The sequence below is a fragment of the Mastigoproctus giganteus genome, chromosome 4 (assembly GCF_048544385.1).
Source record: "Mastigoproctus giganteus isolate SK-2022 chromosome 4, ASM4854438v1, whole genome shotgun sequence".
Lineage (NCBI taxonomy): Eukaryota > Metazoa > Arthropoda > Arachnida > Uropygi > Thelyphonidae > Mastigoproctus > Mastigoproctus giganteus.
The window spans coordinates 96,652,227-96,676,223 of NC_143578.1; the positions used below are offsets into that span (position 1 = coordinate 96,652,227).

At 35.6% G+C, this 23,997-nt stretch overlaps 1 protein-coding gene across 1 annotated transcript in view; it reads right to left on the bottom strand.

The window, feature by feature from the left end:
- LOC150086926 (proteasome assembly chaperone 2) overlaps window positions 1-23,997 on the bottom strand; it is a 108,914-nt gene that overhangs the window by 54,795 nt on the left and 30,122 nt on the right. Inside the window, exons 2-3 of the mRNA XM_090371682.1 lie at window positions 22,449-22,611; window positions 7,313-7,371 (exon numbers count right to left, since the gene is read on the bottom strand). Of these exons, the coding sequence (XP_090227808.1) occupies window positions 7,313-7,371; window positions 22,449-22,611 (222 nt within the window). The remainder of the gene's footprint in view (window positions 1-7,312; window positions 7,372-22,448; window positions 22,612-23,997) is intronic.

Sequence of the window (23,997 nt, forward strand, 5' to 3'; positions counted from 1 at the left end):
AGAAGTGTACAAACCCCAGGCTGTGCTAGAGACCACTTCTCACAAACTATGGTGGGGCTATGACATAATAATAGATAAGACGATCCAGCACCACAGACCAAACATAACCCTCATCGACAAGAAGAAAAGAACCACCTACTAGATCGACACAGCGGTAGCAACTTACAAGTAAAAGATCAGGAAGTATACAGACCTAAGACAGAAGTCAAAGAAATATGGCATATGGAACAAGTAAAAGATCAGGAAGTATACAGACCTAAGACAGAAGTCAAAGAAATATGGTATATGGAACAAGTAATGACTATCCCATTCATCATGTCAACCACTGGCATAATGCCAAAGAGCCTCTATAAGAACCTAGCAGCAAGAGGCCTTCCAGAGAACACTTACGTGGAACTCCAGAAAGCTGTGCTCCTGAACACCTGTAGGATGTTAGAAGAATTCCTTGACCAACAGTAATAATAATAATAATAATAAGCGGACACAACCAACCACCCCATGCAATTGGTATCAATTACTTCATTGTGAGGTGTAAAAAACCAATAAAAGGAGAAAAGGTTATTTTTTTTATAATAAAAATAATATGGTATCATAAATAGCATCTCAAAGTTTGCCCTCACACAACAGACTTTTGCATAGCAAAAAGGCAATGCAGAAACAGAGAAAAATACAGTAGGCATATGTAGAGGAGGTTAATGCTACAAATTGTAAAAAATGAAAAATATAGCATTAAGTGTAATCTCTTAACATGGCAGTGGTCACATACCAAGCTTTCTTTTTTATTTCTAAAAAAAAAAAAAAATTTTTAAAGAAAGGAAGCTCATACGTCAGCAAAAAGAAAAAAAAAAAAAACTTCTCTTATCACCTGTCCAACCACTCCTATTCTGGAACCATCCTTCTTCAATATACAGGGTGTCTCAAAAATATTGGTACAAATGTTTAGGGGAGGTAGGAACATCTAAAGGAATGTGAATCGCATAGGAACCCATAACCGGAAACGTCACCATAAGTCGGTACACGGTGCTGTTCATCAGTTTGCGAGAGGGAAAATTTCTGGTTTACTCATTCAAGCAGTAGTCGCCGCACATAGAGCATGCATCGATATATGAACTGTGAACTGCAGACATGCACCTAGTGTGTGGATTAGCAGAGGGCACACATGGTGTGCACCACCATGTGGCACAACATTGCTTCGCAATAAATGTGTGGGCAGGTATGGTCGGTGACTGCTTAGTCGGCCCATACCTGTTACCATCCCACATGAACTCCACTAAATATCAGATCTTCGTTGAACAAGTTCTACCAGGGTTACTTGATGATGTTCCAGCAAATGTGAGACGAAACATTTGGTTTTAACATGACAAGGTGCCTGCCTATTATGGAAGGTTTGTTCGTGACCATTTGAACAGGCGTTTTGGGCGTTGATGGACTGGCCGTGGTGGACCCGTTGCCTGGCCCCCACGCTCACCTGATTTATCAAGCCTTGATTTCTTTCTGTGAGGGGCCTTCAAATCTATTGTGTATGAATCGCCTGTGGAGATGGAAATGAATCTCGTGGCGAGACCAATCTGCACTGCTGCTACTGTCAAAGAAACTCCAGGTGTGTTCGACCATGTCCGCCATCCATGCTGCGTTGGTGTCACGCATGCATTGCGTTTCATGGTGGAACCTTCGAGCATTTGTTGTAACATCATGAAATGCATCCATCTCATACTCCATTGTTAATATTATGTCAAATAAATGTTTGCCACTAATTACTGTCTTGTGTCATTTCTGCCTCTTGTGCCTCTGCTACTACTTTCCCGTGACTGACGTTTCTTGTTATGGGTTCCTATGCTATTCACATTCCTTTAGATGTTACCTACCTCCCCTAAACGTTTGTACCAATATTTTTGAGACACCCTGTACATAGCATTAGCAAGGGCACATGACGTAAGAAAGCAAGCTTATATAGCATCAGCCAAAAAAAAAAAAAAACCCAATACACCCCTCCATCTCATTTCACCCATCTACTTGCTCCAAGTGTTTGTCTAGTTTTACCTTGAATCTATTTAAGCTATTAACTTCTATAATGACAGATGGAAGTTTGTTCCGGCAATCACCCACCCACTGGCTAAAGGCATACATCTGCACATCTATCCTACACCCATCTTTCCTGCTCAATTTGAATTTATGCCCTCTCAGGCGATTATTCTGAGCAAGAGGAAGAATTCCATCAGCATTGAGCAGGCTCAAACCATTCAAGGCTTTATACACCTCAATCAGATCACCTCGCAGGTGCCTAGTCTCCAGACACTGTAATTTGCAAAACTTAAGCCTTTTTTCGTAAGAGCAACCCTTTGTTCCATTCACTAATCTTGTTGCCCTTCTCTGCTCATTCCAACAGCTCTACATCCTTCTTAAAATGAGGCCTCCAGACCTGTATACAGTACTCAAGGTGTGGCCTGATCATTGCCTTATACAAGGGGATAATCACCTTCTTATCCCTGCTAGAAAAATTCCTGTATATCGTTAACAAGACACTATGAGCTACTCTTGTAGACCGTCTGCACTGTTCAGAAAACTTCATATTTGCCTGTACAATTACCCCCAGGTCCTTTTCTTTCAATACCACTGTCAGTGTAGTACCACAGAGTTGATACGTAACTCTGGGGTTACTGCTTCCCATATGCATTAATTTACATTTGTCAATGTTAAACTCAGCCCATCTATTCAACTTTTCTAGATCCTGTTGCAGCAGCGACATGTTTATAAATATGTTTATAAATATATATTTATATATAATTATATAAGAATATATTTTTTAATAACTGTGGATATAAAAATTTTAGAATAGTTAAATACATAAAATAATAGGCCCAATATGGTCAAGGATTATAAAGCAAATTAAATTAAGTTTCTTCTGATTCCTGGCAAACTGAAAATAGTCAATGTCTAAACTGAAGTATCACTTAATAATAATCCAGCAGCGTATAATATGGCACTTGTACAAAGTGAACAAAGCAGTCGTGAGAAAAAAAAAAATTCAGACATTAATATAAAAAACATAAAACATTAACATAAAAAATTAATTAATTAATAAAATTATAATTAAGTAAAAATCAATTGAACATGCATCTGTATTGAACATACACATAAAAACTGAAAAGCGGGCCTAAACTTTATTAGTTAAAAATATTGAATTGCTAATAGGGCACCTTTTGTCCAAAATTACAGACTGTACACTATTTCACTAAGTATCTGAGGGAATCTAACTCCGATTTTGACCATTCTTCCCTCAGGATATTTGTCAGCTGCAGTACTGGGTAGGTAGAGAACTGTGAAGCTGAACTGCCCTTGCCAACATACTCCAGACATTCTCAATTGGATTCAGTTATGGAGAATTAGACAGCCAGGGTAAAGCTGGAAATGTTCCTTGAACTAGTCAGACAGAATTTTTGTATGGTTGGTGGTTAGTTGCACTGTTATAGTGAAAGAATCATCACAATCCAGGTAAAATTAAGCATTGCAGGGTAAAGTTGGTCTAATATGACAGAAAGATATTTATTGGAGGTAATATGACCTAACAGTACAAGCAGACCCAGTCCATTCCACCAAAACATACCCCACACTATACCACCCACCTCCAGATGCTTGAATAACAGACATAAGACCAGGGGCTCACATCTGGTGAGTATGGGCTTGGCACTACTAGGGTCCTGAGCTGGATATCATCATTCTTCACTTTCTTGGCGATTCCCTTCTACTTTTGACTCTCTCTCTCTCTCTCTCTCTCTCTCTCTCTCTCTCTCTCTCTCTCTCTCTCTCTCTCTCGGAATTATTATTATTATTATTATTTTTTTTTTTGGCTGGTGCAGCATAAGCCTCAGGCTTCCTTTGCATCATATAGCTAATAATAATAATAATAATAATAATAATAAGACAGTCTAGATGCATGGCTTCATAAAGTTCACACCACCCTTTCATCCCACCATTGGTGCAAAAAATTTGTAAATTGAGACTCATCAGACCAGGTGCCACAGTCTAGTCTTGGTGGCAGCAGCAACCTTCCAGTGAAATCCTTTATTTTTTTACAGAAAGAAATAGCTTTTGTATAGGTACAAAACTATTGATTTCCTCTGTTTTCTCAATTGTAGCCGATTTCGCAGGTGATCTTTCTAACTGGATAGCCTAAGAAGCCCCACAAAAGCATACAGTATTTTACGTAATACCAAGGAACTTGTTAACTTCCATGTGACAACTTGCATTTGCATACTATACATTTATTTATCTATTTATGCCATTCCAAAATGTTTCTAATTTTTTGGCCAGTGAGTGTATGTACCTTGAGTAAAAATCAAATGCAACCAGAAATGAGAAAATTCAGAAAAAAAAAAAAAAAAAATATATATATATATATATATATATTAAATATTTTATATACTGCACAGAATTATTTAAATTTTTTATGGTTTCATTGGGCAGACAGATTGAGACCACTTTCAGCTTGATATTATCTATGCCTATTGACTATAACATCAGAACCCCAATCTCATGGATTGAGCAATTACATTTCTAGTTATGAGTTCAGTTGCTATTAACTGTTCCTTCTTTGACTTGCTTCTGACTGATTCTTATTTTTTGCCTTGCAATCTTTTGGAGTAATTCAAGAGAAAACAATATATTTTGTTTTTTCCTCCACACTATTTCCCTTAGTTATGTGTAGTCCATAGATCATAGATTAGCTAGCATAGAAAAATTCGGTCCCAACAGACAGCATTTTTTTTTTATCAGTAATCTGTTAAATACATCACAATGATAAATTATTCTCTTTGACCAACTAGCCTATCTCCTGGCTTAGCTAATACTTAGTTAAGCCCAATCAGAAATGGACAGCTTGACTAATTATTGTTTAGGTATATTGAATGGTGTTAGTCCTGACAATGTTGTAAAATTTTAACAATTTTGTCCTTTAGGTAGAAAAGGTTGTACTTTTGACTCAAGGTACATATACCTAGCTGTCCAGCTTATATAAACATATACATGCATGTGTGTAACAAATAATGAAATTTTATAAAATTTAACAGGAAATTAAGTGGAAAAAACAAGCAAAGATAGAGAATTCATGTAAGGAATAAAGAGTTTAATTAAAAATGAAAAATTTGTTTATTATACCACTTAAACTGTATATTGAGTTATCTTAGCTGATCATGGGAGAAAATAAATTAGGAAGATATATTCCTGCAGCGTAAAATTTAGTATGCATTCCACTGATAACAGATTATGAAAAAGAAATAAAATAAAACCACTGTTGTGTAAAATCATCAATAAAATAGGCCATAATATAACTGTAGAAAACTTAATTTTACAACTCAGGTACATTTGCTGGAAATAGTCATTGAAATAAGTGAACACTTCAGTGCATTACAAAGGTTTAATTGATTAAAAGAGATATTTATATAAACTCAAACGATATTCAAACAATACACAAAAGTGTTCACTTATTTCATATAGATATATTAACTTAATAATGAATAAGCCATGGAAATCAAGTGGAAAATGTCAACAAAAACATGATAACAATGAAAACAATCTTTCAACACCAGAAGTGAGTGCTATGGTAAAATGACACCAATATTTTTCACACACACACACAGGAACATGTAACTGTAATTAAAAAAAAAAAAAAAAACTTGGACAATGATCTCTTAACTTTCTTTTTTAAAAGTGGTAAAGAAGGAAGCTAAGAAAGAGATATAAAAGGTGTACAAATCAACAAACCATAATCTTAAAAAAAAAGGTTCCAATTTGTTTTAAAAAAAAAAAAAAACACATTATAATAAAAATTTTAAATGTTGAAGGTATAATATTTACTCCCATACTAATTTTTCAATGAGTAAACTACAGTACAGCGTCGAAAATTTGAATGTCAATAATCCGAAAAAGCCAGCATTTATTTATTTTTAAATATAAATTTGCAGTAAGTGCCGGTTATTGTGATCATGTTTGCGAACTGAATTTTGATTCCATTAAACAGCAATTCTAATAAGCATAATAGTGGAGGAATATTATCCACAGGCTATAAAATGAAGATATAAAGCACACATTTACATATTTTTTTCCTTACTAATTAATAGAATTAAAATGATACGTGAAAATCTAAAGAATATTATCCACAGGTTATCAAAATAAAAATAAATTTATGCTTACGTACATATGCGTACATAGCTTAATTTATACACATACAGTACTAAGTAAACAAACACCTTGTAATCTGCTATTTCTGTTCACTGACATTTGGGGGGCGGGTTGTAAAATCAAAACAGTAAAAAAAAAAGATAAGTGTCAATCAAAAACAGAGAATACTGCATGCAGAAATTACAACATGATACATGCAAGTGAGATACGGTGTAAAAAGATTATGAACAGAGTTTTTACAGAATTTTATTTTACCATACTATAGTTTTCTTCATCTTTTAAAAAGAAGCAGAAAATTTTATTAATTGAATCGAAGATTGAGATTTTGAACAGACTTTCAAAGGGTCTTTGTTAGCAAAATTTTATGAGGTTGGAAATTCAACCATAACAGACATTAAACACAACAAGGAAAAAATCTAAAAGTTTGCATAACTTGAATCAGATGGTGCAAAACAAAAATAAATAAACTATGAGAACAGTTAACGACCCATCCCTTGAAGATGCCGTTCATTTCTGGTTCACACAGAGACGAATTTTTGGAGAATCCATATCTGGACCTTTGTTATGTGGAAAAGCACTGGATTTCAACAAAAAATTAGGTGGTCCCTCAGATTTTAAAGGCAGTACTTTTATTTCTAAGTTTGCCAAACTTTTTTTGGTTGAAATTTATAAGCGGGTACCCCTTCCAATCGATCGTTGCGAGTAGCAGTGATTGACATGCCTATTCCGCTATGGATAGTCTTAGTTAGGGTGTTTACCTCCTTTTCCACTGTTTTAAAATTGTGAAGTTATTTTAGATTTTAAAGCAGTGGCAATGGGGGATAAACCCTAAGACTAACCATAGCGAGTTAGGCATGTCAATCACTGTAACTCGCAACGATCAATCGGAAGGGATACCCGCTTGTAAACATTAACCTTTTTTTAGTCTCCAGAACAGTGTTTATGATAAGTTCGAAAATTCGAACAAATCAGAAGTGCGAACTACCTCAGGTCCCAATAAGTTCGGATTATCGACACTCTACTGTATATTAGTTTATTCTATATCATTTATAAGTTATATATTTTATTTATTAAATAAATAATTATTTTTAGTCACTAGAAATTCAAATCTGCAGAGAAAAATCTTGTAACTTACAGAAGCAATTGGGGTCCTCTGCTGAATAAGAACAAGTTTACATTTTTTGCTTTCATAGACTATTTAAAGAAATATAAAAAAGTTTCTTAAATTTTTAATTAAATATTACACACTAGAAAATTATAATTCTAGTTAACTGCAATGTACCTTAAAATTGAATGAATAACTGCAAAAGGAAGTTAATGTTAGAATTAGTCATTCTTGGCAAAGGTGCTATATATCATTACCTAACTAGCAAGATACTTCAATATTAAAATAAAATAAAAACAGATTCAAATTTAGAATTTATTGGGATGTTTTTGATATTCAGGAAGCATCACCTACTCCCCGAGGAGATGCATTCCACAACCATAATAGTATGAATGCCACTTCCAAATAAAATTAACCAAAGACAGGGACCTCACAAGCACTATCTCTTCAAAAGGTCTTTGGCACTTATGAACTCCCTTTGAAAAGGAAGTGCGTTTCAGTTCCCTGTCATTGGTTACTTTTATTTAGAAGTCGTACTCATAGCATTATGGTTGTGGGATGAATTTCCTTGGGTAGGGGGTCATATACTTGCACTACTGAGGATGGGTGTCACTTTGTCCTTTTCTAATTTTATTTTAACATTGGGATGTCTTGATATTCAGGAAGCAATATAGCACCTTGCCAAGAATAACCCTAATTCTAGCATTAATTTTTTGTGGTAATTAGTGTTTCTTTTTCATAATAGTCTTTAAGACAAAACCACATTTGTTCAATTATAATAAATGTTAGTTTGCTTAAAACATATTGAGCAAACTAAGTTTTAAAATTATGTTTCATGATATATCCTAGTCATCCTTTTTGATGACTATATCCTACCTGTACAATAATGTTTTAGAGCTTCCACAGCAAGAGTCAAATACATAATTTGGAAAATTTTTCTGTTTTCCTGCCCCTCTCTCTGCTTGTATATTATCACATTCCACTTCTGCAAGTGCAGGCAAACTTTACACAGACTCCTCTTTCATCTAGAGGAGAGTTAAGAACTATGTTGAGATCCAAAACTGTTAGTTAGTTAGTTAGTTATTTGGTTTTTAGGAGCATTAGCAACTAAGGCCATATTGCTCCGGGATATGCGGTGGTCATTCCCTGACCTTTCCGCATCCTCCGTATTTGGTGGTGATGGGCTCGAACCCCGGTCTAATCAAGAAGCATGTGCTATGCACTGCTGCTCCTTCCTACCTGGCTACGGAGGCGCCTATCCAAAACTGTCCACGCTCCTCAATTCTTTCCAAAACTTACTAGCTTACAATTACATTGTAGTGGTCCAATAACACTGAACAACAAAAAAACTTTTCAATAGAAATATGGTGGACAGTATGTTTTTAAAGCTGATTTTGAACATGCAGTCCACCTTTCCCTCCTTTTTTTTTTCATGTGAAAACATCTTTGGCAGCACCTACTAAATTTTGGAATGAAGTAAATATATTTGGAATAAAGTAAATATTTGGAATGAAGCAAATTGATTTATTTGTCACAATTTTGCTACATGGAAATGACATAATTTCCAGTTTGTCAGTTTGATCAACTGGAAATGATTTTGCGAAATGGAAGAGGTGTCAATCAGAGATGTCAATGACAGAAATGACATAATTTCCGTGTAACAATCACATGTTGATTTGAAGTGCCATTCATGCAACAATACATGGGATGTACTGTTGCATGAATGGTGCAAGAGTGGTGCTTCAAATCAACACGTGTCATTTATCCGGCATTATTTTCTTGTAACACATGAATGTATGTTTGTGAGTTTGCATCTTGATGCTCCCTGAAAGCCTCACTAGCGAAGAAAGACACTACCTTGTCGTTTATTTATTTTTTATTCATTTTTTTTTTTTAAGGTCCTAGCCACTGAAATCTCAGGAAATTAGGTGGCAGGACCTGCCAGAGTAAATAACTATAATAGTGGTGTGCCTGGTCTGCCTCCACAAGGCAGACTGTGGACAACGTTGGGTCCCATTAGGGGCCCAGCGGCTAAACGACCAGAGGAACAACGGTACACGACACTACACATGCACAAAATTCATACACTTTTAAACCTCTGGCATTGACGGTGTTCTGTTTCACACCCACAATGTATAGCATGCGGAGATGGGGGGAACCCCTGGTGCCGTTTGACACTAAACACACTCTACACTCTACCTTATCGTTCATAGTGATGGCATCTTCTTTGTTCTCGCTCAAAGGATTTTTTTTTTTTTTGTGTGTTGTTGGGACATCGGCTTCTGTGGCCATAATGCACCTCCTAAAGTTTTTGCATTTTCTACTCTGATCCAAGCCCGAGGCGGGATTCGAACCCGCGACCTTTGGGTTGCCAGGCAGGCACTTTACCCACCCAGCTAGCCCGGTTGGCATGCTCAAAGGGTCTTTGGGAAAGTTATTTAGCCACAGCAAAATGTGAGCATGTGGACTACCATGATGTTGAAATTCTATGCACTTGAAAAAGTTGACCACATAAAATTGACCGAACAGGATATAACATTTTGACTGCAAAATGTTCATAATTACATCCACAATCTTCTTAAAGTATCGCACAAGTTACAGAGTCTTCGTTCACAAGTGTCACCTTCTGCATGAAGTCAATGTCATTCGCATCATCCTCACTAATATTGCACTCCTTATTCTGTAATTTGTGCAATATTTCATTTTATTACTTTATTCCCTTACTTCTCGAAGAAAGGTTTATCCATTACATAGCTGCCTCTCAACCTAACAACATGAGAGGCCATCGACGGCAGACTGTGGTCATCTGCTGACTAGCCCCAACAGCTCAACGTCCCCTGAAGTGCACTGACTGCAATTATCTTTACGTCAGCAGTGGTAATGCCCATTGATTGAAGTATTGATGATGCTGACGTCTTGCACCAGACACAAAGCAATCGTGGCCAACCGATTTCACTGGCACTCAGAGTCAAGAACATTGTAGGTTTACCGAGCTGGCTAATCGTAGTGAATAGATTGCACTTACAATGAGCCCAGTAGTAGGTAGAGTTCGGAATTGTCCTTAGGAAGGACAAATTGTTTTCAATACAGCTATTAATGTATTCTTTGGATTGAACTTGCCTGCAGGTCAGTTTTGTATCTTTACCTATGTATTTGAAAGTCACCATCAAAGAGTCTCTTGTTCTCAATCTCATCATCTTCACTGCTTTGCAAAGGAGATGCATGGAGTAACAATGCAGTCGGATCGTCTGAGCTCGCTCGTTGCCATCATGAACGGAGTCGCACATAAATTCTCTCTGAACATTCTGAATTTTCCAAGGTAAATGCTGAGAAAGGACAGTTCCTCTGTGTGCTCATCAAACAGGTAAACTCTGTGGTACACTAGTTTCTCCTGGGGCGATAAATTCTAAGATATTTATCATCGCTCCACAACAACATATGATGTTGGGCGATGAGACTTTCCTCAATCAGAACCGTTTCACTTATGTTTATTTTAGTCAAATTAATTTCCATGTGAATGTCATCAAAGAATGACTGATCTATCGTGATTTGATATAATTGACAGAAAAGCATGCTGACCAAATATTGAAACCATGCTTTAACCACTCGCTTCTTTACTAACCTGATCAAATAGCTGGACTGGTGTATTTTCTTGAGTCTTATGTGCAGATATAAGGTACCTGAGATATGCACACAGACAATATGGCATTCTGGGCCAAGTGATCAATGTGTCTGTTTCACTCAATCTCTGTCAGCAAGCGATGGACCATCATGCTGACCAAAACAGGCACATTGATCAGTTGGCCCAGTATGCCGCATTGTCCGTATGCATGTCTCAGGTGCCTTATTTGCATGAACAGTAAGTAAGGAGAAATAAGCCTCTCTGTCACTAAATCCAACTTTGATAAATGTGATGCAAGTTTTGGTTAGACAAAGCCATTTAACTTAGATAATACTGGAATGGTGTTGTTCTTAAGTGATCCTCTGCAACTATTACACACAAGGATCCCATCGACATCAACAATGGGGAATGCAGCACACATCAAAGGTGCATCTTTAGTAGCTGGTTTCTTTTTGTCATTTTTGAACCAAAGACGATCGCAACTGTAGCATACAGAAAAGAAATCATTTTCCATAAATATCCTTTCAAACTCTAAATTTTTTTTTTTAGTAGTTGTTGGCGCATAGGCTTCTGTGGCCAAAACGCACCTCCCAAGGTTTTTTTGCAGTACTTTGATCCAAGCCCGAAGCGGGAATCGAACCCGCGACCTTTGGGTTGCCAGGCAGGCACTTTACCCACGGAAAGTTCAAACTCTAAATGCACATTCTTATGTAAACTTTACACAGACTACATTCTTATGTAGTCTGTGTAAAGAAAAGGAGCTTGATCATTTAAATTTATCTGCTTCGCAACTGGAGAAATGTCCGTTGTACATAATTAATACTCACTTCAGGTACAATACTGTCAGATGGAGTGGCATTGCTGGTTGAAGGCACTGCACTGCTAAAACCAATGCTTGATTTTCTGTTGTCTTTTACGCAATTTCGATAGTCTGTCATTCTTGCACACTCATTGCTACCTCCATCTTTATTTTGTTAGGTTGGCTTTCTCGATAACACCCTGCATTTAACTTCAGCATAATTGAATTCAGTCCCTTTCACTGCTCAGAAAATTATTGATGGGAAAACATCTGTAGCTGCACCTAACAATGGAGTGTAACAAAATGCAGATTGCAACAATACAAATACTTGTATTGTTGCAATCATACTATTCAACAAATAGCTACAATCAAATGGATAATTAGGCTATTGGCTTGGATTTCGCTAACCTCTTCCAAACATTGATTCTATAGAGTAAGTAGTGAGTGTGTGCATAAAACATTACATTGTTCACACTAAATATTTTGGACTGAAGTATGACGATAATGTCACTAACATTCATTCGGTAGAGAAGTAGTTTGTTTGTTTGTTATTTGGTTTTTAGGAGCATTAGCAACTAAGGCCATATTGCTCCGGGGATATGCGGTGGTCATTCCCTGACCTTTACGCATCCTCCGTATTTGGTGCTCATGGGCTCAAACCCCGGTCTAATCAAGAAGCGTGTGCTACGCACTGCTGCTCCTGCCCACCTGGCTATGGAGGCGCCTAGAGAAGTAGTGGGCATAAGCATAAAAAGTTACATTGATTGTGATTTAGGTTCTAGCTGTTCAATTTTAAAACAGCTCTGATTTTTGTCAAATATGTTTTCACATAAAACATCTTTCATGCGTACAGGTTACACTTTTTTTTTTTTTTTTAACTAGTGCCCTCAGTTCACAAGCTATTTTGTATTTTGGTTTTCGCATAGTTAAATTACGGTCCATCTGTTCATATTAGTTGGACTGCTGATTGAGAAGTTCTGGAGGTAAGGGAATTTTTGCTAGAGTGGTCAGTTTCCAGCAGTTTCTAGACTATTCTAGTCCCATCTGCTCCCTGCACCTCAGACAAATATACAAAGCACACCTTCCAGAGTGGCCAATCAGATGGAGTTAAGTGTGTAAGTTAACACTGTTACATATTAATAAATTCAAGGGGTTTTTATAGCTTATTTTGGCCTACAGATTAGATTATCAGGACAAGAAGTAGACTCCTCATATATTATCTAATTGTGCTTTGCATCTCAGCAGTTGATTAAAAAAATATCGTATCACTGCTATTCACTGTTCCCATGGGTGGAGCTAACCAATCCTATTAACAACTGCTATTTTTAAGGATGGAAAGGGAAATAGAAAAAAACTGAGTATCCAAATAGCCCATTACACATTAGACTAGTTGGCCACAATGACAAACTAGTCTAATGTGTAATGTTCTTGTTCATCCAGAAACCTCATTATTAGAAGAGAAAAAACACAGATGATCCAACGGAAACAACAGTTCACACTAGCTCTGAATCAGAATACAAATGTCTAAATCCAAAGAATCCACATCTTATGACTCAGAGAATTAAATGATCTGTGGATGATCTTGTGGATCATCCACAGATCATTTAATCTTGTGGATGATTTAAATATAAGACACAGGCAGAGCTTTTGGAATCTAAGCTGAAGAAATGGAACTTACTGCGAAAAAGATAAAACTATACAGCTAGGTCGCGATTAATGAGAGTTCGAATAATGTGATATTCGATTTAGTGCAAATTGTATAACGATACCAGGTCGCGTTTAATGCGAACCAAAATTCAGTTAATGTGAGGGTAGCACAGCTAGCCTCGTATTAGACAATTAGCCTCAATTAGTTTTGCATTAGATGCTGCTACACTTGCTGCTACTCACATGTGCATGTGCTACTGCCTGTTGCTATATACGTTAGTTTTCGTGATTGGTTTTAATCATTTTAAGAAGTGCCCTTAACAAAATGAAAAAAAGAAGATTCCTTCAGATAAAAACACTATGAGCGCAAAAAAGAAGAGGCTTATTATTAGATTAGAGCAAAAAATTTATGTGACTGAACAACATGAACGTGGTCATAGCAACTCTAAAATAGGATGAGATGTTGGAATGCCTGAATCTATGATATGGAATAATAAAACACGCAGGGGAAATAAAAGAAAAATGTAAAGTTGCATCAGCTTTTTGTGGTTTGCAAACAGCTACAAGGAATAGAAGTATTACTCTGATAGAAATGAAGTGTCTTTTAACTGTATGGATTGAGGATTGTAATCAAAAACACATTCCCCTTAGCAGAGCAGCCATTCAGACAAAAGCTTTAAATTTGTTTAAGACAGTGAAAGAAAAAAATAATGAAGTAGAAGAAATGTTTAGTGCAAGTGCTGGTTGGGTTGATTGATTTAAAAATAGCGTTCAGCTGCATGATGTTAAAATTACCGGTGAGTTGGCCAGTGCAGATGAGGATGCAGCATCTAAATATCCTGATGTTTTAAAAAAAAAATAATCGAAGATGGTGGATACACTGATCAACAAATATTTAACGTGGATGAAACTGGTTTATTCTGGAAAAGGATGCCTTCCAGACCTTACATTTCTAATAAAGAAAAAACTTAACCTGGATTTAAAGTGTCTAAAGATCGCCTAACACTTTTATTGGGAGGCAATGCTCAAGGTGATTTTAAATTGAAACTGATGCTTGTTTATCAGTCTCCAAATCTTCATGCTCTAAAAGGCTACAACTATAGATCACTTCCAGTTATTTGGCAATCAAATAAGAAAGCATGGGTGACCCAAGCTGTGTTCACTGACTGGGTTTCAAGCTATATTTGCTCAGCTGTTGAAAAATATTGCAAGGAAAGCAACATGGCATTTAAAGTTCTACTAATTTTGGATAATGCTCCAGGTCATCCAACTACACTTGGTTCATTATATGAAAATGTAAAAATCATTTTTTTGCCGCCAAACACAACATCTTTGTTGCAGTCCATGGATCAAGGGACCACGCAACATTTAAGGCATACTACATAAGAAAATCTTAATCAGTTATGCACAGTTAGTATGGATTTTGGACTAAAGATGAATATGGCTAAAACAAAAGTAATGATGAACAAGTATGCCACGGAAAGGGAAATAATGATTGAAGGAGCAGTAATTGAAAAGGTGGAGTCATATACTTATCTGGGACAAGTTATTAGCTGTAATAATGATAAATGGCTGGAAGTCAAGAGAAGAATAAATTTTGGATGGATAGCATTCAGGAAATATAGTCACATACTGAAGAGCAATATCCCAGTTTGTCTGAAACGTAAAATAATGTTTGTTGTTGTTTGTTATTTGGTTTTTAGGAGCATTAGCAACTAAGGCCATATTGCTCCGGGATATGCGGTGGTCATTCCCTTTCCGCATCCTCCGTATTTGGTGGTGACAGGCTCGAACCCCGGTCTAATCAAGAAGCACTGCTGCTCCTTCCCACCTGGCTACGGAGGCGCCTACGTAAAATAATGAATCAATGTATACTCCCCACCATGACTTATGGAAGTGAAACTTGGGCACTCACCAAAAGAATGGAAGAGAAGCTAAGAACTACACAGCGAAGAATGGAACGAATTATATTGGGAATCAGACCGTTAGATAAGAAGAGAAACACATGGATTAGGCAGCAAACTCAAGTAAAGGACATTCTTATCAAAACTAAAGAACTAAAATGGTCTTGGGCAGGACACATAGCTCGAAGACATGATGACAGATGGACTAAGAAAATAACAGAATGGTACCCAAGAGGAGCTAGAAGAAAACCTGGAAGACAAAGGCAGAGATGGATAGATGAAATTCATGAGTTTTTGAGTAGTAAATGGATGGCCAGTGCTCAAAACAGAAGGAACTGGAAAGTTGCTGGAGAGGCCTTCATCCTGCAGTGGATTGAAAATGGCTGATGATGATGATGACATAAGAAAAACATTTGAACAGGCAATTGCTAAAACTACAGGAGATGATGCAATTTCCTTAACAGAGTTCTGGAAAAATTATAACATCAGACATGCAATAGAAAATATTCAGCATGCTTGGCAACAAATAGCTGCAAATAACGTGTGTGGAGTGTAGAAGCGCATTTTGCCTCATTATGCAAATAGTAGTGGTTTCAAAGAAACTGTTATAGAAGAAATAACAAATATTGGAAGAGAACTTTGATTTGACGAACTAGAAAATGACCATGTTCGGGAACTGCTCAATTCGCACTGGGAAGAATTGACTGACGATCTCCTACTTTTAGATCAACAAAGAGCATTTGAAGAAGCCGACAATGATGCCGAAGAACGAAATAATGTGCAAGTGAAGGAATTCACTCTCAAGGAATTCGAAGGTATCTTTCGAGCTGTAGAAATCGTGAAGCAAAAAATTATGGATGCTGACCCTAACCTTGATCGAAGCATGCAAATTCGCTGAGATGTGGACAAGGCACTCTGCATCTACCAGCATATGTACGAAGATTTAAAGAAGGAGAAAACAGTTCAGTCTACGCTGCTAAAATATTTCAAAAGACAATAAAGATGTTTTTGTCGGTGTAAGCTTACCTTTGGGAATGATATTTAGAATTTTTGTTTTTATTTTGCTTTCTGTAATTACAGTACAAGATAGTATGAACCACAGCTGTAATGCTCAATACGTTCTACATTGATATCAATATTTATAAAATAATAAGAGAAGTTTACCTCAATATAGTACATAGAACACTTCCGTATGATACTCTCCAGAATTAAAACGAAAAAATCGAAAATCTTACATTAGAGTATTTTAATTGTGTTAAATTGATTTTTAATTATTTGTTACTCTAATGTAAGATTTTCGATTTTTTCGTTTTAATTTCTGGAGAGTATCATACGGAAGTGTTCTACAAATAATTACAGTACTATATGACTTTGTTAATAATAAATTTAAATTATAAGTATATTCTTTTTATCCTTTACTGTAATATTTCGTTAATAAACATAAAAACTTATGTTTAAAATTTTTCATTACCTATTTCCGTCGAGCTGGAACCAATTATCAATTACCACATAATTATAACTTTGAATAGTGCAAATTCGAATAACGCGACTACTTTATGGGATTCATTAGTCGCGACCTAGCTGTATTTGTATTCTGTATTTCATAAATAATGAAAAGAGCTTTCTTCATAGTTTGCTATAGAAGATTCACTTTGCTGAATCTTCTTATGGCTTGCTACCATAATGAATCTGTAACCATAAGAGTTATCAAAATTTAAGATGCCAAAGTTCATGGCAAGAATTATGCATTTAGTCAAATGCTTAATAATCTGTAACATAATTTAGTACAGTCAGTTCTACTATAATGCGGTACATATGTTCCTAAAAGCCTCCACATTATGGCATTTCATGCATTAAAAACAACAGAGCTTATGGGAAAAATCAGGATAGGGGCAGAGAATAAAAAAAAAAAAAGTTCAGTGTGGTAAACAAAACAACTAAAAAAAGCTAGAAACACAATAAAATTGCAAACACAGGTTTAAACATCTTAAATTTGTAATAAATAAATAAATACTACAGTAAATATAGCACTGTAATATATACACATACTAATTATGTGTATTTTTAATTATTTGTTACTCTAATGTAAGATTTTCGATTTTTTCGTCAGTGAACAGAAATTAATATTTCTGTTCACTGACTTTTTTATTGTTAAATTTAAAATACATGTAATAAAAAAGATAAGCAATCAATAACGAGGAACACGGCATGCACAAATTGCACAACTGAGACATGCAGTAACAATTTTGCACATTAAAAATAGGAAGCTTAAAAAATAGGAATGAAGAGAAGATTCTGAAAATTTATTTGTTTTTTATATGATTGAAGATTTCATGGAAGGTTGTTGTTGTTGTTATTTGGTTTTTAGGAGCATTAGCAACTAAGGCCATATTGCTCCGGGAATATGCGGTGGTCATTCCCTGACCTTTCCACATCCTCCGTATTTGGTGGTGACGGGCTCAAACCCCGGTTTAATCAAGAAGTGTGTGCTACACACTGCTGCACCTTCCCACCTGGCTACGGAGGCGCCTTTCATGGAAGGGAAAACACATTTCACCATAATAACTTAAAAACCTACAGAATCCCAGCTATCAGTATTATTGTAAATGCAATAAGATCGAGTTTACTACCCATCTATAAAATTAGATTACACTAACTGAAAAGCCCAATAAACCAGGAAATGCAAATTGTTTTTATTGTTTTATGGTAGTGACCTCCAGAAATGTACTCCTCGGGCTCACGCTATCACACCTTACAAAATTTCTGTTCGAACTGAAAATGTGAGCTCCTGAAAACATGGGTAAGCCTGCAATATCTTGTGAATACAGCGAATGACAACAGTATGTCTGTTGTCATTCGCTGTATACAACTACAGTAAATGGGAAATATAGCTCTAACACATTTGACATTTTTTAAGCTTCGTGAACTTGTATGGATTGCTGTGCAGGTCACTACGTTCAGCTTGGTGCCGGATTTTTTGTTCACCTGATGTTACTCACAGATGAAATCACTCATGAGCCAATGCAAAAATCATGTTATACCAGCATTGTTTTCCTAATATATCAGTTGCGTTGGAGCAAATTTGCATTATAGCAGAACTGACTATATGTGTAATTATTTAGTATTCGTCCTATAAGAACTCACCAGGCTCAGAGGAAAACTGCTCTCCAAAGTTCTTCTCCTGAATCAAAGCATTCCACCAGCTGCTCTGAGCATTTCATTTTGCTGCTCTAGTCTGAGGCATGATTTTAGTGTAAATTTAATTTAAAAACAAACACGAAACTAACAGATACAAAAATAATAACACCATGCTAATTCTGCTTATCTTACAGCAGTTCAAACCAGAGCTGCAAACCAAACCGAACCAAACCATGAAAAGAACCACACCACACCACATCCATTTTTCTGAACCACGAACCGAACCAAAATTTTTTTTGAGAAAGTGGTGCGGTTTATGATTCAAACTTCAACTATGGCCTACGGGTTAACGAAAATTTGGAAGTTTAGTCACCCAGAGCTTTATCAGCTAGCCAAAATAATCTTCGCAGTTCCTGCCACACAAGCAAGTGTAGAAAGATGCTTTGACATTAAAGATCATTTTGAATGATAAGAGGAGTTGTTTAGGCTCAAGGTTAATGCAGGACATTTTATTTTTAAAATTAAATAATTAATTTCAAATTATTTATGTAACCTATGTTGTTTTTAAGATTTCATGATCAATTTTCAAAGTAAAATTATTTGATACATTAATTTCTTATGTCCATTTTCTGAGTAACTAATATTTCGCTTGTAATTCAGGTTTGTTTCTTCTGTTCTTAAAGTTTTATTGTCATTATTTTCTGTGATTTTTTATATTATCTAGAAATATGAGCCTTACTAATTATTTATTATTTTCTTTCCAAATTAAATGTTCTCTTGTATACGTTTATAAGTACTGAATATGAGAAGAGATTAATATTCAGAGTTAATGTTTTGGTAATTTCTGCTCCTTTTTCAATCAGATTTAAAATAATTAATATGCGATTTTATTACTTGTCAAATATATTATTAATATAATTGACTTTTATTTAAAATAAGATTTTATAGTAATGTTTTATTATAATGTGATATTATTACAGTAAACCGCCCCGCTATTCGCGGTTGCTGATTTAATATAAAATGAAACCTAAAAAAATTCAAATTTTAAAGCGCTGTGAACATTTTCCACCATAAAAAAACATGGGCACAGCTAAAATTATCTTTCCCGGTCAAAACAGCGCTCAGTGGTTGGGGGGAGAGGGGTGACAAGATCGCGAGCGTGGATGTTTCTCACTAATCCTTGTTCAGTATGTGTTATCCGCTTGTCATGGAAGGTTTCGTCGTTTCCTTTTAATTTATATGCTTATAAATTGAATAAATTTATCAATTTATAAATTGATATGCTTACAAAAGTGATAAATCTACCGTTTTTCAGCGTAAAACAGACTTTTTCGAGTGTGTTAACGGAAGAAAGTGACTTTATTGTGGACAAGTTCTTTCTAACCAGTACAAAAATATGGCTACAGATAACAAGGGAAATGTGAAAAGATCAAAGAAGGTGATGACATTAGCGAATAAAATTGAGATATCAGACAAAATTTCTAATGGTGAAAGTGTCTCCTCAGTGGCAAAACATTATAAAATCAATGAGTCAACTGTACGATCAATCAAGAAATCGGAAGAAAAATCTGCCGTAGTGTCCGTGAATATGTGCTAATTGATTCAAAAATTTGCTCTGTAACTCGTGAAGTTAAATTAGAAAAAATGGAAAAGGCTTTAAATCTGTGGATAGAAGACCGAACTCAAAATAAAATTCAGTTAAGTTCACTCATCATTCATGAAAAGGAAAAACTCCTTTATCAACACTTTAGCGAAACTGGTAGTAGTAGTGGCATGTGATGCAAGAAAGCAAGTGTATGAGCTTATGCAGCATCAGCCAAAAAAAAGATCACACCATTCCCTCCAAATGCCTGTCCAGTTCCTCCTTAAATTTATTTAACCTATCAACTTCCACAATGACAGATGGAAGTTTGTTCCAGCAATTAACCACCCGCTGGCTAAATGCAAATTTCCACACATCTATTCTACATCTGTCTTTTTTTAATTTGAATTTATGTCCCCTTAGGTTCGTAATCTGAACAAGTGGAAGGATCCCATCAGAATTCAGTGTGCTCAACCCATTCAAAGCCTTATACACCTCAATCAGATCTCCGTGCAGGTGCCTAGTCTCCAGCCACTGCAATTTGCAGAACTTAAGCCTCTCTTGGTAAGAGGACCCCTTCATTTCCCTCACCAATCTTGTTGCCCTTCTCTGTACACACTCAAGCAAATCTACATCCTTCCTAAAATGAGGCCTCCAGACCTGTATGCAGTACTCAAGGCATGGCCTGACCATTGCCTTATACAGAGGGACAATCACCTTTTCCCTGCTAGCAAAATTCCTATATATCATTGACAAAACCCCATGACCTGCCCTGGCAGCCTGTCTGCATTGCTCAGAAAACTTCATATCTGACTGCACAATTACTCCCAGGTCTTTTTCATTTTCTACCACCTTAAGTGTAGTACCACACAGTTGGTGCATTTCTCTGGGGTTACTTCTACCCATATGCAGTACTTTGCATTTGTCAAGGTTAAAGAAACTTTATTTGCCACTTTTTAGCCCATCTGCCCAAATTATCTAGATCCTACACTGCCATTACTGTCATTAACAACCCTGCCAACCTTTGTATCATCTGCAAACTTCGACACTAAGACTGATATACCTTCATCAATATCATTGATAAATATAGAAAACAGCAGAGGACCCAACACCGAACCCTGTGGGACTCCACTAATAACATTAGTCCATAAAGAGAAGCACCCATTAATTACCACCCTCTGTCTTCTCCCACTCAACCATCCTTTTATCCATGGTGACAGCCCTGGCGGGATAAGTTTTTTAGCTAGCAAAGATATTGGTTTGAAAGAGTTGTTTGAAATTTCTATTATATATTACATTTAATATTAAATTGTTTCTTATTTTCATTTCGATGCCATATGCTTGCATTTCACTATGTACTGTCTATGTACATAGTCATATTATGAAGGTACATATAATACATACATAGACAAAATTTTAGACTAGTTTTTCTTATATATTTCATACTTTGGAATGGAACCACTTTATTACTATGGGAGCCATAACTCAGTATTCGCGGCATTTATCAGGAACGTAACCCCTGCCATTCGTGGGGGGTTTACTGTACTATCATTAATGAACTAAGAAACTATGAATTATTTCAGACGAAATACTTGACTGAACCAAACCACTGGTCAAAATCGCCTTTAGAACCAGACCGTGAACCAAACCACTTCAGAAATTTTTGAACAGAACCGATCCAAAATTTAGGTGGTTTGCAGCTCTGGTTCGAACTATAATATTTGAGATTATGTTATGTACTACACAATAAAGTTATGTTAGAAAATCATATATGTATAAATTTATAGTTCATAGGTCTAACAAAAACACTTCTGATATTAATTACACACTGCTACAAAAGTACACAGAAAACTTCCAAGTATGTAGTGCATATATCAATACTATAACAATGGCAGTAGAAGTTGAATGTTTTTATATGGATACAACATGAATGGCAGCAGAAAATGTGTTTTACCAAAAATTTCACCAACTTAATCAAAGAAATAAGCAATAACTGCCCTACTAATTTTAAATCAAAAGTTACAAAACACTTTTAAGCTACAAAGAAAGTTTCACATAGCGGTCCTCATAAAGTGCTGCTCTATGTGAAGTAAGCAACTTTTGCGTTTGAACCAAAAGCATTTTGTTTCTGTGCAGCTGCCATATTCTCATTTATTCTTCCAATCAGCACACAGCAAAAAATATAATATCCAGTGCTTCAGATACAATATCCAGTATATGGAGAGCCTATGTTTCATGTATGGTGAAAAAAAAAAGAAAGGAAGAATAATAATTTCTAGATTTTTACTGGTTTGAATTTAATGAAAATTTCAAAAGTTCAATAAATTGTTCCAAGCAAGCCAAATGAAATTGCATGAAAATCCAATTAGGAGTAGAATTATTACATATGGACAGACAGATAGACAGACATGGCAAAGACAATAGCTGAATTACATATATATATGCTCACATGCCTAAAACAATTAAAATCTTACCTTGACAGCCTGTGGCTAACTGGTGACAATCTGCTATGTATGGATTAGCTCCCACTAATGGCAATATAGTTGTGCAATGCATGTGTCCTATCAATTCTACATCCAGATTACTAATGAGTAGATCCACTGCCAGTTGTCCAACATTACCAACTGCTACTGCAGGCTATTAAGAATTTTTAAAAAATGTCAAACACTTAAGAGTTAGAAGTCTTATGAATTTCACTTTTAATTAGGAATACTGGTATTCTGGCTTTTAAATCAATCAGAATATGAGAACTCTAGTAATTGCAACGGGGTTCACTTCTAGTATAAACAATGAAAATTAAATAAATCTGAAACTGGAAAATCAAGTGGGTTATTTTTTTTTTTTTTTTGCAGCTTAACTCTTACCTAATTATAATTTAGTCTTTTTATACCTAGTTACAAGTAACCTGCAAACACAAATTAGGGTAAAAATTATTTTAAAAATGCATATGAGCTTGCTGTGGTCATATACAAACCTGGAAAGAGGAATTTTATAAACATTTTTAACCATCTTATTGGCTTCCCTAGCAAATTTGATACACATAAATAAACAAGTAAATGTAAACAAAACTTATGAATTTAAATAATTATTAAAATCACTAAGTGTGAATTTCAGTATTCCTCCAGTTTTGATATTCACTTAGATCTCCATCATTAACAATTTAATTTGAAGAGTTTAGCCATACAATAATTAAAATTATTTGCAATGCCATGTATGTCAAAAACTTCTTTGCTATGGAAAGTTAATGTGAAGATTTGATTTTCTTCTTTTTTTGACTGTTGGAAACCCTTTTTGGATGTACAGATGGTTGTGATTTTTTTTTTTTTTTGAATAAATATGTTTTCTTGATCTTATTAGATAATATAGTGTTGGAATTAAGAATAAATTTTTAGTTTCCTATTTTGAACTAATTCTTGCTTCTTTTTTTTTTCTCCCAAAAATTGAGTGGTAAATGAAAGATAATAATAACACCTACTGTTATCATTTTTTGTACACCAGATAAGTAGTTACTAAATAGCTTTCTTGCAAATGTAACATTAGCAAAGGCACATGATGCAAGAAAGCAAGCTTCTATAGCATCAGCCAAAAAAAAAAAAAAAAAAAACCCCTTATTTCACCCGTCCACTCGCTCCAAATGTTTGTCAAGTTCTGCCTTGAATCTATTTAGCTACCAACTTCTACGACAGATGGAAGTTTGTTCCAGCAATCAACTACCCACTGACTAAAGGCAAACTTCTGCACGTCTATCCTACAACCGTCCTTCCTCAATTTGAATTTATGCCCTCTCAGGCATTTATTCTGAGCAAGAAGAAGAATCCCATCAGCAGTGAGCATGCTCAAATCATTCAAGGCTTTATACACCTCAATCACATCACCTCGTAGGTGCCTAGTCTGCAGACACTGTAATTTGCAAAATTTAAGCCTTTCTTCGTAAGAGCAACCCTTTGTTCCATTCACTAATCTTATTGCCCTTCTCTGTACTTGTTCCAACAGCTCTACATCTTTCTCCAGACCTGTATACAG